At 36.0% G+C, this 17,996-nt stretch overlaps 1 protein-coding gene across 6 annotated transcripts in view; it reads left to right on the forward strand.

Annotated features, from left to right (window-relative positions):
* The window catches only part of TCERG1 (transcription elongation regulator 1), a 60,890-nt gene extending 43,749 nt beyond the window's left edge, over nt 1-17,141 (forward strand). For 5 of the 6 annotated variants that reach the window (XM_042938471.1, XM_042938479.1, XM_042938485.1 and 2 more), the window contains 8 exons: nt 988-1,106; nt 5,661-5,811; nt 9,894-10,058; nt 10,318-10,500; nt 12,503-12,682; nt 13,363-13,446; nt 14,776-14,876; nt 16,069-17,141. In XM_042938471.1, coding sequence (XP_042794405.1) covers nt 988-1,106; nt 5,661-5,811; nt 9,894-10,058; nt 10,318-10,500; nt 12,503-12,682; nt 13,363-13,446; nt 14,776-14,876; nt 16,069-16,270 — 1,185 coding nt within the window. In that variant the 3' untranslated portion in view covers nt 16,271-17,141. Of the gene's footprint in view, nt 1-987; nt 1,107-5,660; nt 5,812-9,893; nt 10,059-10,317; nt 10,501-12,502; nt 12,683-13,362; nt 13,447-14,775; nt 14,877-15,698; nt 15,793-16,068 lie in introns of all 6 variants that reach the window. The other variant, XR_006202556.1, reaches the window with a different exon arrangement.
* The last annotated feature ends 855 nt before the right edge of the window (nt 17,142-17,996 follow it).

Below are 17,996 nucleotides of genomic sequence, written 5' to 3' on the forward strand. Positions count from 1 at the left end.
AAATGTTAAAACTCTTTCTGGGCTGTACAAAAATAGGCAGCAGGCCAAGTTTGGCCAGCAGATTGTGAATTGCCCACCCTGGTTCTAGAGAATAATCACTTGCCTTTTACTGAGGCGCAGGAGTGGCAGAGCCCCCAGATACATGCTGTTGGCAAGGGAGATTTTCTGATGGACTCCTTCTTAAACAGCCTTATTGTAGCTGTACTCTGCCCTCACTTCCATGGTTATCTGGTGCTGTCACTTCTGGAACTGTTTGAGGATTCTCTAATAAAAAAAGAATTGGTTTCTTTCTTTTCTTGACCACTGAATTTGGGTCAGCTCTCTCATTTTTGCCAGTTCCTCTGCTGCTTATCCTTGTGCTTTTCATCTTCAAGACTTGCTCTTTCTTTTTCCCATTTGCCTGGTCTTGTTGGTTTGTGACTTAAAAAAGGAAATCCTCTCGTCATTGTATTGGCATTGGAAGAAAGGAAATAGATGTGCATGTTCAGTTTATTATCTTGTCTGTACATGATTAGGTGGGGGAAAATATGGGATAGATGTAAAGCATTACATTTTGGTAGAGATAATTATGTCTTAAAAAGAAGCACAGAAATAAATGTAAACTATCTGTTCCATACTCTTAACGTTTTTTTTCTAGAAGAGATTTGGAAGGATTGTAATTTATATATTTTATATCCCCTGAAATTTTTTTAATATGCGTGTATTCAGTTTGTAATCAGGGACAATGAAAATTAAAGGGGCTTTTAACTTTGTTCTGGAAGTCTCCGCAGAGGGCTTGTGTGCTTCTGTAACACTGTCAACTGAAGTTTTAAAGTGAGACTTGCTACAGATAATCTGCATACAATTGAGATATCTAATTCATTTTTTTTTTCTATTATAGTTTGGACAAAGACATTGACTCAGTATTTTCTTACAGATTCCATAGTTTGGTAATTAAATTATTCCTATGGAAGACTAACTTGCCCAATTGGTTTATTTTTGTGATAGGTATTTGATCAATATGTAAAGACGAGGGCAGAGGAAGAACGCAGGGAAAAGAAAAACAAAATAATGCAAGCCAAGGAAGATTTCAAAAAAATGATGGAAGAAGCAAAATTTAATCCAAGGTATATGGTTCATTACTGTAACATTTCAAAATATGTATGTGCTTTCTTCTAAGATCAGCTAAGAGAATATGTATCTTTTGGATAATTGGACATGAAAAGTTTATTTCATTATTGGTTATGCATTTCTAATCTTTATTCTTAATATATTTCCTTTAGAGGAACCTCTTGTGCTCTGTGAGAGGCAGTGTCTAGATATGTTTTTGTCTGATATTTTCAGTTGATTGTTAATGCCTATTGAGTATGTGTAATGGGGTGAAGAAGAGGAGACATTTAAAACTTACGTGACTAGCATCATAAAAACAATAATATTTAGCATCATTTAGCGGATATCTTATGTGCACTTAAAAAGTTGTATGTACAAACTTATACATACATACATACATGCACTTGAAGCACATATATGTATACACACGTTATCTCATTATCTCACTCAGTCTTCTAAAACAGCCAGTATAGATTTATATGCTTGTCTCATACCTTACCCAAGTGAATGTAGGATTTCAACTGGATTCCAGTGTTAATACAGAATAGTCTAGGCAAGAGAAAATTACTTTTTATTTATGGTTTAGTTTTGGCAATAGTGTTTGTTACTTGGTTGCTGTGAATACCTCATAACGTGGATAATTTTTAAAACTGTAGGGTAGAATTATGGAGTGTCTTGTTTAAATGGCACTTTTTATAAAAGTTCATCTTGTTGAAATGGTTACTTTTGTCATTGCAAATAGAGGAGAGAATGTTGTTTGAGAAAGTATATTTAATATTATAATTTTATATTTGAAACATGAAGAGAAACTTAGTGCATTAATACACATCTCAGATAATAAAGTTAATAGAGTATTTGGAGCTCTGAAGAACGTAACATTTGTCAGGGGAGAGTAGAGTTTCAGACTCTCCGAGGGGTCTTGGTCCTTTCTTTTTGGTTAATCAAAACATTGAGTTCATGGGTCAGTACTTGTGACTCAGTTATAAAAGACATTTGGGGAGGCAGTTGAGATTTGAGCATGGATGGATTGGTATTACATGGTATTAGAGAATTCACAATTTTCTTGGGTACGGTGGTTATAGAGGAAAAAGGATTTGCTCTGAGGAGATGCATGCTAAAATAGTTACAGATGAAGTCTCATGATGTCTGCAGCTTATTTTCAAATGATTCAGCAAAATACACTTATTTATTAAAACCCTTATGGATCTGACAATAACTGAGACTCTGAAGAGATTTCCATTTTGTGGATTTGACAAATTAAGTTACTGCTCTATGCCAGTACCCAGGCGGGCGCTCTTTTGGGGCTGACAGAATTGGTGGAGCAAGCTGTACCTTGCAGTTTACTTCAGAAAATAAAGCCATGAGACACATAACTAGAAGTCTTAGCACTTGGGACATTGTGCTGTATTGCTATATTGATGCATTTAACGTGACCCTAGAGATTAGGACCAAATTTAGTAAGTAGCAGAAAATGAGGAGGAAAAACTTAAAATTGAGAAAATATGTCTGCTAACTTAAATTCTCTTTGAAATGGGAAGAGACTATATATTATAACTAGATTTTGTAGATAAAAAACATTGGAGTTTATTCTGAAGGAAAAAATGACTGGGGAGAATTTAGTGCCTATTTCTATGTCTTTTTTCTTTTTGGATTGAAAGAAATTTCAAGGCATATCTCCTTGGGTCAGTTCCTGGTCACTTCCCAGTCTCCTACCACTATTATCCACCCTCACCTCTCCCTGAGAGAAAAGGGTGACTGTCTGTTTACCAAGCAGCACTTTCTGGAGTTGAGAGATGAGTCCTGTAAAAATCTCTATCACCATCTAATGCTAAAATTTCATTTTAGTCTTTTCTAGTGAAAAATAATTATTTTACCTATTTTATTACAAATGATATAAATATGTGTAAAATAATTCTCACTTTTAGAAATTGATTTTATATTTTATTTGTAGTTTTTTAATGTTTTTATTAAAGAAATTATTTTTTAGTGTTTATTTTTGAGAGAGAGAGAGTGAGAGACAGTGCGAGCAGGGAGGGGCAGAAAGAGAGGGAGACACAGAATCCAAAGCAGGCTGTAGTCTCTGAGCTGTCAGCACAGAGCCGACGTGGGGCTCCAACCCACAAACCGTGAGATCACAACCTGAGCCGAAGCCAAGATGCTTAACTGACTGAGCCACCCAGGCACCCCTTTAATGTATATTTTTGAGAGAAAGAGATTGAGAATGAGCACAAGCAGGCCAGGGGCAGAGAGAGAGAGGAGTCACAGAATCCGAAGCAGGCTCCAGGCTCTGAGCTGTCAGTGCAGATCCCAACATGGGGCTCCAACCCATGAACTGCGAGATCATGACCTGAGCTGAAGTTGGATGCTTAACTGACTGAGACACCCAGGTGCCCCGATTTTACATTTAAAAACAGGTTTATTCTTTAATCATAGTAGTAATTCTCTCTTAAAATTAAAATGCAAGGTGCTTAGTTTATCGTGAAAACAAAACAGATTTAGTGGACTTACGTGTATGTCATCCTGTTCCTGGGATACACGTTTTTATTTTATTTAAACTTTTATTAAGTTTACCTATCCATTATTCAAACCAGGTTTGCAATGTATCCTGTTGTTAAAAAGTGTTGAATTAATGAAATTAGGTATTGTGAGTAACGATAGTTATATGTAAAAGATTATTAGAATCCTGGTTTGGTTAGCAAAGCTTCAAAATAGCAAATGTTAGCTATGAATGGTACTCGTAATCTTCAGTTGATGTTTTAAATACTAAATTCTGAAGTTAACCAGTTTATTTACAATTAAAGTTGTAATATAATCTTTGCTTTAACACCTAAGAAGATGTGTTCTATATTTGTATTGAAATAAACAGTTTTTAAAGGGAGAGAGTAAGATTTAGCTTTGCCTTCTAAAAAAAACTTGCTAAATATGGGAGTATTTATTATAAGACAAATTATTACGTAAGGTGAAAGCTTCAAATATTGAAATATATCCAAATGTATGAATTATAAATGCCTTTTATTTGTGGAGAAAGTTTTTTTTTATACTGAGCCGCATTATCCCTCGTAGGCCTCATTTTTTTATGTAGCCTTCTTGGCAGCTTGCTTTGCTTTTTGGATCTATGCATTGATGTTTTCATCAAATTTGGAAAATTTTTGATCAGCATTTTTTCTGTTCTGATTGATTCTTTTCTCTTTTAGAATTCTAATTATCTGACAAATCCCTGAGACAATATATTCCCCTCCTACCCCAATTTTTTTTTGTGTGTATTCTTTTGATGAGATAACTGTTACTGATGTAATTTGGAGTCAGTAGCTCTTTATTCTAGGTCTACTCTTTTGTTAAGCCCACCCAATGAATTTTTCCTTTCAGTTAGTTTTAGGTTCTTTTTTCCTATTTTCTGTGTCTTTGCTAAAACTCCCTTTTATTCATTCATTAAGGCCATGTTTTTAGTTCTTTGAATCTATTTTTCTTAAATTCTTTCAATATACTTACAATATTTTTAAAGGATTTGTCTCTTCCAGAACAGCGTCTGAGCATTTTCAGTTCAGTTTCTGTGGATTGAAAAATTTTTTTGATTTGGGTTATACATTCTTTGTATGTTTAGTGTTGTCTGATTGAATATTGAAAATAGTGGATTATAGACATTCTGAAAGTCTATTCCCTTACTCTGAAGAGTGGATTTTTGTTTTCGCAGGCAGTTTAGTTACAGGCTGATCACCTGAATATAGCTTTGATTTAAGGCTTTGTTAGTGTGGGTCTCAGAAGTTGGAAGTTTCTCAACAGTCCAGCTTTGTCTCCATTGTGCAGCTTTTGTGGACTTTAGTGTCCTAATGCTGTTCTTTTTCTGCACTACTCAGTTTCTAACATTTGTTTTTTGCTCTTAACCAGGTAGCACTTTGGCAGGGGATGCGGTTTTTCCCTGCTATTGTACCCTTCAGCCTTGGCCATCTATTCATGGGGAATCACCTTGTGGTATATTTACTGGGTACTATCTTTCTAGAGCTTCTTCCCTTGCCATTTTAACACCCAGACTCTGATCTTTACTACTTGTAGCTATTGGGACTGCTGTACTCTGCTTGGACTGTAGCTCTCTGTACCTTGGGAAATTGTCCTGCGGCATAGGGCAGTGGGCCTTTCCTCAGTCTTACTACTACCCTACCTATTATGCACTGTTTTGGAATCATTCGCCTCATACATTTGTCTTCTTTCACAGTTGTTTCTGGAAGGAGATCTAATTCGGTAGTTAACTCCACCATGGCTAGAAGCAAGACTCAGCCTCTTCTTAGTGTGGAAATAGATGAGCTCTTAAGTCTCTTGAATCACATACATTTTTTGTTCTCTGATGTGTTATCCCCCAGTGTCATGCTTGACAGCGTACAAATCACCAACCACATTTTCACCCTTTAGCCCTCTTGTACTCCTTTCTGTAGCTCATTGTTTACTCTTTAGGCAAATGTTGGGACTCAGTGAGTCTTTGGCACATATTCTGGCTGGAAAAATGGTATCTTCTTCTATACCTTTCTATAAGCAGAAATAGTTCTACCAAAGTTAGCACACTTGCCATTTTGTTACAGAGCTACTTTTAGTGAATTTGCAGCCAAGCATGCTAAAGATTCAAGATTCAAAGCAATTGAAAAGATGAAAGATCGAGAAGCCTTGTTTAATGAATTTGTGGCAGCTGCAAGGAAGAAAGAGAAAGAAGATTCGAAGACCAGAGGTGAGAAGGTAAGATGAGGTGATTGACAGGAGCGTGAATGGGAAGAGACTAAGCTGGGGCCATGTTTCTGATCTCATTCATGGGCACAGATCACAGGACCCCCAGACTGGTTAGCTTTGTAAGTTCACTTTTACAGTTGTTTACGTGTGTGTATTCAGTCACTTTACTTCCATAATGCTTATTTTAATAAGTTTACTAAAGTACATAGATTTGCTTTAAATTTTATTAATACTGAGTTTGCCCAGTACACCCGGAACTGACTGTTAGATCTTTCTACTCACTGGTGCCTGCTAAAATTCAAGATTCCTAATAAGCGGTAACCTTTAAATTTTAAAAAGCTTTTTTATCTTTTTTGCCTTCTAACAGCATTTTAGTGACTTTCTAATCTTTTAGTAAACATATCTTACATATAAATTATTGCTTATCAGAAATAAAGGTCAGCTATGAAAGATTAATGAATTCCAAATGTCACTTGATAGTGGTGTCAGGAGCGGAGAGGAGCCCACCACTGGGGAGGCAGGCGGGTGGAGACCGCACCGGAGGTGCGCGGGCCATCAGAACACGCAGCCGCTCTCCTTAGTCCCCCTGTGTGCTTTGTGGATGGAGATGAAGAACCTCTGAAGCCTAATCATTTTTGACATTTAAAATGGGCTCTCATTCCAGAAAGTTAAAACATCACAAATTCTATTAAGGAATGTCATGAGGGAAGTAATACCATTTTTAATGGGCTCAAGCCTCCTGCACTGTAAATAGCAACAGTATTGGGTGAAATAACTTTTGTCAGAAATACCTGAAATTTCCTGATTATCTGGTTTCTTGGGCTTCAGTGGAGATTCTTCCAGAATTATTATTTCACCATTAACTTTTTTTTTTTCTGCAAATGATTATGCTTCTCAGGAAATGTGCAGAATTGAGTTCTGTGTAAACATTGTGTATGCTGAATTAGAATCATGTTAATGTATTGTTTGCTACTTTTGACTTTTGGTAATACCTTATTTGATTAAAGAATACCAAGTAAAATAAATAGTTGATACTGTGTGATTGCTTTTATACAAATTGAATGTTTTTCTCTTTGCATTTATAACCAATGTTCTTTTTCTAAACACTCTTTTTGTAACTATTTTGTGTATTCTGTTTTATAACAAGTGGATAGACTTTACAGTTTTGTGCTGTGCGGCCTGTCAATCAGTTCAGTCTGACAGCTGTCAATCACTGATACGCAAAGTATAATGGGATTCCCTAGTGAGGAAAGAATTGGTATCTCTGTGTGGTGACTTTAGCCTCCCGCAGTTCCGGTACTTTACATTTTTTTAGTCTTTTTTCCTTATGAAGTGATGAGAGGTGTGCCCAAAATGTGTTAAAGTAAATTAAATAGATATTGCATCTAAATAAACCTACTATATTCAGCTTTACTTTCTTTCGATTGTAAAATAATTTTCTAAGTTATAGGTTTGGCTTTGTACCTTTACTAAATTTTTAAAAAAGAGGCAGGAAATAAGTGAAACTTTCTCAGCCAATTTAAAGAATGCAAAATTACTTACTAACTAGGCCCTGGGAACAAATCTTTAAGAGTTTAAATACAGTGTATTTTATATTCACGGTCTGAGAAGTAGCTGGTTAATTAAGTTTTATTAGTTTCTTCATGACTTTTAATGATTATTCCTATGAAGTATATTGTCTATACTGTTTTTTTTTAAACCCCATTTTAGCTGTATTAATTGAATAGTAAGATTAGTGCTTGTAGCATGGTGCTAGTTTATTGGAGTTTGCTTTCTTTATTCTTATGATTCTCTAATTGTTGTTTGTAGTATTGAGGTAATGCAGTTAACAGCCAGATAATAAAAGTTTTTTGCTAAGTCAAAAACCTGTAAAGGACACTGACTTTTGGTGAAGTAGCCCCCACCTTTGGTAGACATTTTCAAGCTAAAGAGAAAAATCATTTGCAGGTAGCTTTCACTGGTAATTTTCCATTTTATAAAAAATGCCCCTAAAATTCTGCTTACTTTTGCTAGACTGTTTTGTCTGCCAAAGTAGCTACCTTCAAGGTTTTTTAAATTTTATTATACTGTATAACCCATTTTTATAAAACTGTGGTTCAAATAAGATACCTTTTGGAACAACACATTTGAAGTTGCACACAATAGAGTTAATCCTCTCATGAAGTGCATTTTTCTCTCTTTCCTCACTTAAATTTTCTTCTGAACAAGTTAAGTATTTTACAGTACATTAGGCTTAGGAGACTGTTTTCCCCTGTTAAAGTGAACAGCCTAGATGGTAAGGTACTTTGATTTGGGGAGAGAAGAAAATTGGGAATGTGGAGTCTTGGATTGCTGCTAATGGGTAACTTAAATTTTTTGACATTTATGCAGTTGTTGATAGTTCTCATACAAATGGCAGCTTTGGTAAGCCATGTATAGCCTGTAATGGTAATATCCACAGTGAGAGGAAGTTAAAATTTAATTTTATTTAAAATTCACTGTTTATACATCACACATTTTTAAAACTGTAAGATAGTCATTTTTAGGCTTTGTGTCTAATATTTGAAAATTGTCTTAAGTCAATATAAATTGACTTGGAAATTGGCTTGGAAAGATTCCTGTTTAAAATAGCTTGCATGTTTTATTTAACATAAATTTTGTAAATTTTGCTTTCTAGTTTTCACAGGCATCTAGGAATTTGGTGTTCATCATGTCAGATACAAAGTAGACAAGATGAACAGAAAAATTGTTGTTACATCACTATATCAAGTAGTTGCTTTTTCATTGTGTGAAAATACTGGATTTATGAGTATTTCTTATTACTACAAAGTCAAGAGCCAAGTTCAGTAGTAAAAGAAATCCACAGCTGATTAGCTCTTGGTTTTTAAAAAATTCTCTAATAGGAAAGAAACTCTTTTCTTATAATCTTACTAGTGTTTTCCAGAAATGACATTATCCTCTCTTAATTCTCTGTTAGGGGAGATGAGAGTTTGGAATAGGCAGAAAGAATGTGATTCCATTTCTAATTTCTGATTCCTTTGGTCACGTGGGAAGCCAGCATGTTTAATTCCTACAGGAAAGAGAGGTTCTTGACATGGTCTGACTTCTCTATTGAATTGACTGCCTGCCTCTGGTGTCTCCCCTCATAGGCGTACAAGATAACTTGAATGATACTGAATTTTAAAACAGGTCCTCAAAGTTATGTAAAAATAAACGCTTTCTTTATTTCTTTATCCCCTATTTAAAAAAATAAGAATTACAGTTTGGGAGAAGGATTCTAAGTATTGTACATGTTGCTACCAAAGGATTAATATCTTTTAATAACCTTGGTGTAATTTTACTGAGTTGGTACTTGATTGGCTCAGAATGTTAATTTATTAACAGTTTTGAGTTATAAAGGTATACATGTTTAATGCTAAAAAATACCAAAAATCTGAATATAGTTTTTAAAGTAATGATTAATTATGATCATAGAAATCCTATAATTTATATATAAGGGTACAGGCATTGATTTTTTTTAATTAAAATACAAAAATTTACCCTGCTTTTTACTTGTTTTTAGACATTTGGCAGTACCGTTCCAAGTTTCTAATGAATGAGACTTGTTATTTGTGCTCATCTATTTCTAAATTCCCCTATTGTAACAAACAAAAATTATATTCATCTACTTTTTAAAATAAGTCATTATTATTAACTTGATGTTAAAATGTAGTTTACTGTCAGTTCATAAACCTGATTGTTATCTAAAAATAAATATAAATTCTTATTTCTTATAAAAACGTGGCATTGCTGAAATGAAAAAGTTAACAACCTAAAAAAATTTTTTTTCTGTATTTGAATAATTTGACTGGAGAAAATGATTTATCTTGAGTTTGGTAGATTTTAAATGAGAGTTTATGTCTGTTGATTTTTATATTTATCATGAAAGAGCAATTCTGATACTCTTTTTGACTAAAATTTATTCCACTATAAATAAATGAATTTAAAAAGTTATTATTCTCATCTTTAAGGTAAGTGAACAATTTTTTCTGGTTGTAAACATTTGCATATGAGGAATTTCTCATGGTGGATTCCCCCCACCCCCCATTCCCTGATAATGTTTTGAAATACAGATTAAATCGGATTTCTTTGAACTGTTATCTAATCATCACTTGGACAGTCAGTCCCGATGGAGCAAAGTAAAAGACAAAGTAGAAAGTGATCCACGTTACAAGGCAGTGGATAGTTCTTCAATGAGAGAAGACCTTTTCAAACAGTACATTGAAAAAATAGCCAAGGTAACTATTGTGTTTATTTATACTATAAATATGGAATAAGAAAATTCTTAATTGCATCATAAAGGTATTAGCTGCTGTTTGGGATTTGGAATTTTTCCTGTCAGTATAATTAATATAAGGATCTCTAGCACATGTAGTTGATTTGGAAACGAGGTACAGTGTTAATGTATATTCTTGGTAAAACCCAGGTTTGAAATTCTGTATTTGGCAAGCCACTTACTCTGGGAACATATCTTGATAATGTAATTTTACTTTATAGAATTTGGACTCAGAAAAAGAAAAGGAGCTTGAAAGGCAAGCCCGCATTGAGGCAAGCCTTCGAGAACGAGAAAGAGAGGTTCAAAAGGCACGTTCAGAACAAACAAAAGAAATAGATCGAGAGAGAGAGCAACACAAACGAGAAGAAGCTATCCAGAATTTCAAGGCTCTTTTATCTGACATGGTATATATTCCTCTCACTCCCCTCTCCCCCCCCCCCCCCCCCACCCCCAGCCCTGTCCCTTAAGTACTGGATATTAGAGATCTATTAGGTTGTCTTGTTAGTGCAAATTTTAATATTCTTTAAATGGAATCTGAGAGATCTAATTTGGTAAGTTGTTTCATAAAGTGTTTTAAAATAGTATTAGCACCCACTAGAATAAGAAAACCATTGTTATTTAACATTTTCAGAAGTTTCTTTGTACATATAAAAATGTATAATCTTTTAGTCTCAAAGGTAACTTTTTATTCTTGATGGAAGTCATCTTAAATTATTACACACTTACATGCCATAATAATAAACAAAATGTGCTGAATAGAATTAAACCTTTTGCTTGGTGATTTAGGGTCACCACTGTGGTGATGAATGATTGTACATGTAAATGGTATGAGGTCTAGACTGGAGGTGTACTGACCCCAGGAGATAGATACTCTGGAATTTTCTTGCCAGCGCTTCTGCACATCACCGAGGGTTGCTGAGGTGTGTAGGGTTTTGTCTGTATAGCCAGTGCACCGAGGCCACTCTGCTGTGGCCATGGTCCACATGTTTTGTCCCCTCTCTGTGTCACCATCTCTCCTACTATTTCTTTTCTCTCTTTCATAAGGACTCTTGTTGTTACTACTACTACTGTCAGTTCTTTGGATTTCTTCCCTTGCTTCTACTGGTATGTTTTGAGTTTCCTCTTTCTGTTCTCTGGCTAGTTACAGTCATTCACTGATTTCTTTCCCTGCGTTTACTTTTCCCCACATTCATTCTCTTTATCGCAGTCACAGAAATCATCCTAAAAACCAAATCTGATTTTGTCACTCTCCCTGTTGCTTTCACAGAGAGAAGCTTCTCTACTCTTAGTGGTTGCAAACATCTAAAATTCAGTTGTCTTAGCATAATATATGACTTCATTCCTTAACTCCCCCACCACCTTCATGTTATGTTACCCTCTTTGGTTTTCTCTCTTGCCCCTTTAAGCTCTAGCCTTTCCTGCACTTAGTTCTAATGAACCATATTTACACTTAATGAATTCTGGCATTAGTCATGCTAATCCCTCCACCTAGAATACTTCAAGTGCGCTTGAAAACTCATTTTTCAAGAGCACACCCAGATAACTCTTCTTTGAGGCTGATCTTGACCCATCTAAGGCAGATTTGTTTTCACTGTTCCCCTTGCCTGCCCTGTGGTCAGCATACACCTCACAGCACTTATTATGTGCTTTTGCCGTTACTTGCTTACTTGCCTCTCTTCTCTTAAAAAAGTTGAGTCCTTTGAAGGAAGGGGTAGTGTCTGTCTTTGTTTTTCCAGTACCAAGCTCCGTGTTCAGCTGACTCATTTTTAGGTGCTTGATAAATGTTGATTAAATAAATGTTTTTATATTTTTCTTCTTTCTTACTTTTCTGTCTTTTTAGCCTCCCATATTTCTTAGCATTGGCAGTGGTGTAACTAGCAGTAACTTGTATTGCCATTACCAGCAGTGAAGCATAATCTTGAGCTGGTTGTTGAACCAGCCTGATCTGTCACGTCTTCTCTTACTGACCATGTTAATTCTTGCTTATGCTTTGAAATGTCACTTCCAGTATGTAGTTGATAAGTACAAATTTGAGCTCAAGATCTGTTGGTGGGTTTTTTTTCCTGTCACCTCTTTAGTCCTGTAGCAAGATATTTCCTGTTTTATTTCTATCCATTTCTCCTACTCAAGGTTGGTAAGATGTTAAATAGAGTGCCTAAGTACGATTAAAGTAATTCTCTTCATCTTTCTACACCTCTGAATCCATACTTGATAGCTTGCTTGGGTGAGCTCTGAGAGGTGGGATTTCTGGTTTAAAGAAGCAGATTTTTAGTGACTATTTAAGGTGGAGTCACCAGAAGCTTCCGTTATTAATTGTATCATTCCTAAACTAGATAAATAAGCCTTTTATTGTTGAAATGTGAAAAAAGAGATCTTTGGTGATAGAATTTTCTGGTACGTTTTTAGGTGCGTTCTTCAGATGTGTCATGGTCTGATACTCGGAGGACTCTCCGAAAAGATCACCGTTGGGAATCTGGATCCTTGTTGGAAAGAGAGGAGAAAGAGAAGCTTTTTAATGAACACATTGAAGCACTTACCAAAAAGAAGAGGGAGCACTTTAGGCAACTTCTAGATGAAACTTCTGCAGTAAGTCTCTTATTTTCCTTGTTTTAATCTAGATGGGGTCTTTAAGAATAATTCCAAAAACATCGTAGTGTCGTGGTCTTTAGATCTCTTACTGGAATGCATGGGTTTTATACACTTTCTTTTCTGTTTTTTTTTTTTTTTTTTTTTTTCTTTTTTAAGTAAAATGTTAATGGCATTCTTAACTATTTAGAAATTACTTCCTGCCGCAGTTTTCACATTCCTGGTGATTGATATTGGGCTTTGTTGTGTGATCATTGATCCCTCCTAATGATAGAATGATAGACTGAGTGGATTGCATCTTTTGCTCCATTTTCAGTTTGGTCCCATGGTCCCTTTTTTCCCTCCGTCGTTCACGTTTTCTTCTGATACCTGATCTCCTTTTGGTGGTGTTTCTTCAGAAGTTACGGTGTTGCCTATGGGGATCCAGGGTTTGCAGGTGATTGTCTTAGGCCACCTTGAAATAGGACCATGAATATAACTCTTGTGGCCAACAACAAAAAGAAATTGTATTAAAGCTGCTTCCTGTCCAATTACATTTGGGCTAGTCCAATTACATTTGGGCATTATTACAGGAGATTGTAGGTCAGTGTGCAATACTGTGTACCATATGTGCTGCTGCCATTTGATCTTTGCGATGAAAGTGAGTTGTATTTGTGTTTTTTATTCCTTGCCTTTCAAAGATTACCTTAACATCCACATGGAAAGAAGTAAAAAAAATCATTAAGGAAGATCCTCGGTGCATTAAGTTCTCCTCCAGTGACAGGGTAAGAGGATTTTGTCTGAGATTTACTGTCAGTTGATAAATATTAAATGTGAGCTTAATCAGCACCACCAGTATGTATTTTGATTAAACTGACATGGATGGTTTTAAGTGAATAACTTAAGAGTATGAGAAGTAAATCTGAATTTTAAGGTCATATTTTTTATCTTGCACTATACATTAATAAGACAGCAAAGTAGAAACTGTAAAAATGTCATCCTTGGGGTTAAGCCTGTGTTCTGGGGTGTTAGAGCTTTACTGAAGCTGTAGTTTTTGTTTCTGGTATAGTCAGGTCCCACTACATAGACATTTTCAACCTGGCCATGGATACCAGGCTGTCAGAGCACCAGAGCCGTGTTAGCAGAATGCCATAATGTGATCTTTTGTTGTTACATGCCCCGGAGACTGGAGTAGAGGAACTGCAGATGGGGGAAGTTTATAGAAGCTGAGCCCTGTTCTGGGACACTCTCACTCCTCTGTGGAAAGTGAACTCCCCTGGGTTCTGAAATAGTGAATGATGCCAAGGATAGGGTAGCTGACCGCAGTCTTATTTTATCCCTTGGCCTTTCATTTGTTCCTTCTCCCCATCATTCTCCTTTCCCAGTTGGTTTCTCTAGGTCTAGGGTGCACAACCCCATAGAGCTATTATTCTTCCCCCTGTTTCCTTAAGATGGATTGTAGATGTGTGGACCACAAAGTACACATGGCTGGGAAAGAGTGGTGGACCGATAGCTGACAGGTCTAGTCTTAGTTTCTAACTTTTCTGATTGTTTAAATTGACAATAATACTTTTTAATATTGTTATTATTGTTAATATTAATATTAGCCCAAAGAGTTTATACCCATTATGCCTGTTCCTTACTAGAAAAGCTAAATGCTCAGGATCAGTTAGTACTAAGTTATGAATGTTATTTGGGGTTCTCCATAAGTTATACCACATTATTGTCTTGGTGTTAGAAGATAGAAGTACAGTCTACAGGAAATACCCCCTTAATTTCTTTATTTTCAAGAGTGTCTACCACTTGAGGTTGTTAGGAACACAAAAGGAGATATCCTGATAAAACCCTCAGCACAGTGTAGCACATTGCAAGCCCTCGGGCTTTAGCTACTGCTAATATATTGAGTGGTTCCTTGTTCTTGGCTTCTTTTTGCCTTAAAAATGTACATTGCGTATTTTGCAGTTTAATGAATGCTGCGTGAACAAAAATGTACTTTCTAGCCTTTTTCTTTGGAATTATTTATGATGTGACTTACAAATTACCGGTTTAATAAATAATTGATAGTAATTTTGGAATTTGTGACTTTTTTTTTAAATCTTACTGTCCTTTTGCAGAAAAAACAAAGAGAGTTTGAAGAATACATCAGAGACAAGTACATCACAGCCAAAGCTGACTTCAGGACGCTTTTGAAAGAGACCAAATTTATAACATATAGGTGTGTGCAATGAAATGTTTCATATCCGCAGTCATTGTCTTTACTAGTCTTTACTCTAATGGCCAGAGCATTCTATGCATTCACACACATGTTGACATTATTAATTTTTAGGAATAAGAAGAAGCCAATTTTATTAAAGGCCAAATACAGCCCATGTCTACCTTACTTTTTTTTTTTTTTTTTTTTTTTAAAGAAAGGGCCCAGATGTCAATTCTTATTTTGTGTTACCCACCCATCCAGTTTTTTAAACACACTTTTGTTTTTACTTCACTGCTTTTTTAGGAATACCCCCGCGCTTGATAAGAGTTGTATTTGTGAAGAGATTTCTTAAACAATCCTTCACTGTCCATTGTCTCTGCCTCCTGTGAAGACTATTCAGTGTTGTGGAACATTTCTTAAGCTTGAAATCATCTTAAGCTCAGCAAAAACTTTTTTTTTCCAGATAGCAATTTGCTGGATACTTTTAAATAAAAATTTTAAACGATAAAAATCAGAGTTTCTAGACAAGATTTCTCTGTAACGTGCCCAGTAGTTCCACATTCCCAACCGTTTTACCATCAGGAAAACAAGTTTACAATGCTCGATGCTTAGCAGTCAGTGCACAGGAAAGCAGTTTTGTTTCATGCTCCAGCTTTTCTTCCTTTAAGAGAAAAATTGGAAACATCTTAATGAAGGGTATGTGCACGGGAGGATAGATAGTGCTGAGGGTGTGGTTTTTAGGTATTTTGTCATTGGATTTTTTGGTCAGGATCCTTAATGTTTTGCATCAGCTTGGGCTTTTAAATTAGATGTGAAGTAAGACTTCTTTCTACATTTTTATAGTTAATTTAGTGAAAGATGTGAAAGTGAAAGCTTGTGAAAGATGCTGGGATTGGCAGCCCCGCAGACTGAAGTCCTCTGTTCATCCACAGAACAGGTACAGCACGGGCAAGATTTACCCACCCACCCTCAGCCCTGATCTGGAGGGACCACCAGTAGGGGTGGGAGGGTAATTCAGCTTCTGAGGCCCTTTCACTCCTTGGAGTCTTTGCTGAGGCGATTTACAAAGGTGACCACTGCAGTGAAATTTTTCTTAAAAAAAAAAAAAAAAAAAATGGAAACACAATTAGGAACTAGATGGACATTTCCAGCTCATTTCTGAAAGACCTGTGAACAGCAGTCAGTAATTCTTGGACTTGTTTTCTTATTTCAGATCCAAAAAGCTAATCCAGGAATCTGATCAGCACCTGAAAGATGTAGAAAAAATTTTGCAGAACGACAAACGGTATCTAGTACTAGACTGTGTGCCAGAAGAGAGGCGTAAACTGATTGTGGCCTATGTGGATGACCTGGATCGCCGGGGTCCACCCCCACCTCCCACAGCGTCAGAGCCCACAAGACGATCAACAAAATAATTCTCAGTACTCTTCCACAGGGGTATCTTAATTCAAAAACGCTTGCATGAGCCAATTTCCAGGTTTTTACATGTATGTGCATTAGTCAGACTATTGCAGAACCATCTGACGAACAGAAGGAGAAGCATTCGTGAACAGTTTCTGAACAGAGAACACTTTGGAAATAATTTATGCTTTTCTTTGTGTGGCATGACTGACATACATACTCAAATATAGGCTGTCTCTAGTAAATCTAAAATCTTGAAGCTAAAAATCATCCTTTTATGAGGTGTGGAAGTCAGTGACTTTTGGTGACGTTCTTTCTAGCAGTGTTAAACATGCAAGACGTAAGAGCATTTGTGGTTTGAACTTGCAAGATGCAAATACCACAGACTCCAAGAAAACCTAAGTTAGGGTTTGTTTTGTTTTGATTTTGTTTTTTAAAGCGGGTAAAAGAGAAAACACTGAAAATTGAATTCTTATCTTCCAGAGGCTAAGATTATTATAATGGACATACTTTTACCTTTGTCTCTAAAGAACACTTTAGTTTTGTTTGTTCACTTACGTGCTTTGATTACCCCCTCTGAATTCTAGGCCAAGTCTTGTTTAGCCTAAGAGAAGATTTATTTAGTAATTTCTTCTCAGGTATGGAACCACGGTCATAACTAACATGTTGGCCAGAATAGGACTGATGGTTAAACACGTTTTATTTACCATTAAGTGATCTTTATCAAATATTCTGGATTAGACAACAAATTATCTTTCTTGGGTGTTCCCTGTAAACTATACTCCAGTTTGAATGTTAAACTTTTGTTTCTAAAGTTTAATTTTAAGATGTTTGAATGTTCAGTTTATGTATTTGAACTACAATAAACCAACCCTTTTTATATATGTGGATTGTATATGATTATTGTTGTGGAACCTATAACAAAGACATCTTTTAAACCTGTTCATTAAAGCAGTAGCAACTGTAATTTGGCACAGAGAAAGTTGACTTCCAATCCTATATATCGCATAGTTTTTAAAGGCTTGAATATAATAAATTATTTGCAGTATAAAAGGGAAGGAATTTGTAAAGAACCATTTTGGTGCTCAGTCTCTTAGCAATATCCTACTGCCTCATAGCAAGAAGATGCTGGTTTTTTGTTCGTGTGTTTTCTTGTTTTTGTCTCTATGTTAACACAATTGATGGTGAAGTCTTCTTGGCACCCTTTCAGTGTGCCCTGCACATCATACCGTGGAATGTACCTTTGACCTCCACTCGCTCTTTCTAGCTGTACCTCCCCACTTTATTTTTTTTTTTATTTTTATTTTTTTTAATTTTTTTTTTTAACATTTATTTATTTTTGAGACAGAGAGTGACAAAGCATGAATGGGGGAGGGTCAGAGAGAGGGAGACACAGAATCCGAAACAGGCTCCAGGCTCTGAGCTGTCCGCACAGAGCCCGACGCGGGGCTCGAACTCACGGACCGCGAGATCATGACCTGAGCCGAAGTCGGACGCTTAACCGACTGAGCCACCCAGGTGCCCCTGTACCTCCCCACTTTAAAGATTCCTGTCTCATTCCTTCATAGATTTCTCATTTCAGAGTACCACATCCATGTTTAAGAAAAATAGGTTAATTGGATAACGTATCTTCCCTTTTCTCTCCCATCTCCTGTGATTGCAACAAAACCTAAAATGAGGAAATACCAGTAGATTGTATGTTCTGTGCACACAGACACAGATCACATGCATACAGACTCA

The sequence above is a fragment of the Panthera leo genome, chromosome A1, assembly GCF_018350215.1.
Source record: "Panthera leo isolate Ple1 chromosome A1, P.leo_Ple1_pat1.1, whole genome shotgun sequence".
NCBI classification, from domain to species: Eukaryota; Metazoa; Chordata; class Mammalia; order Carnivora; family Felidae; genus Panthera; species Panthera leo.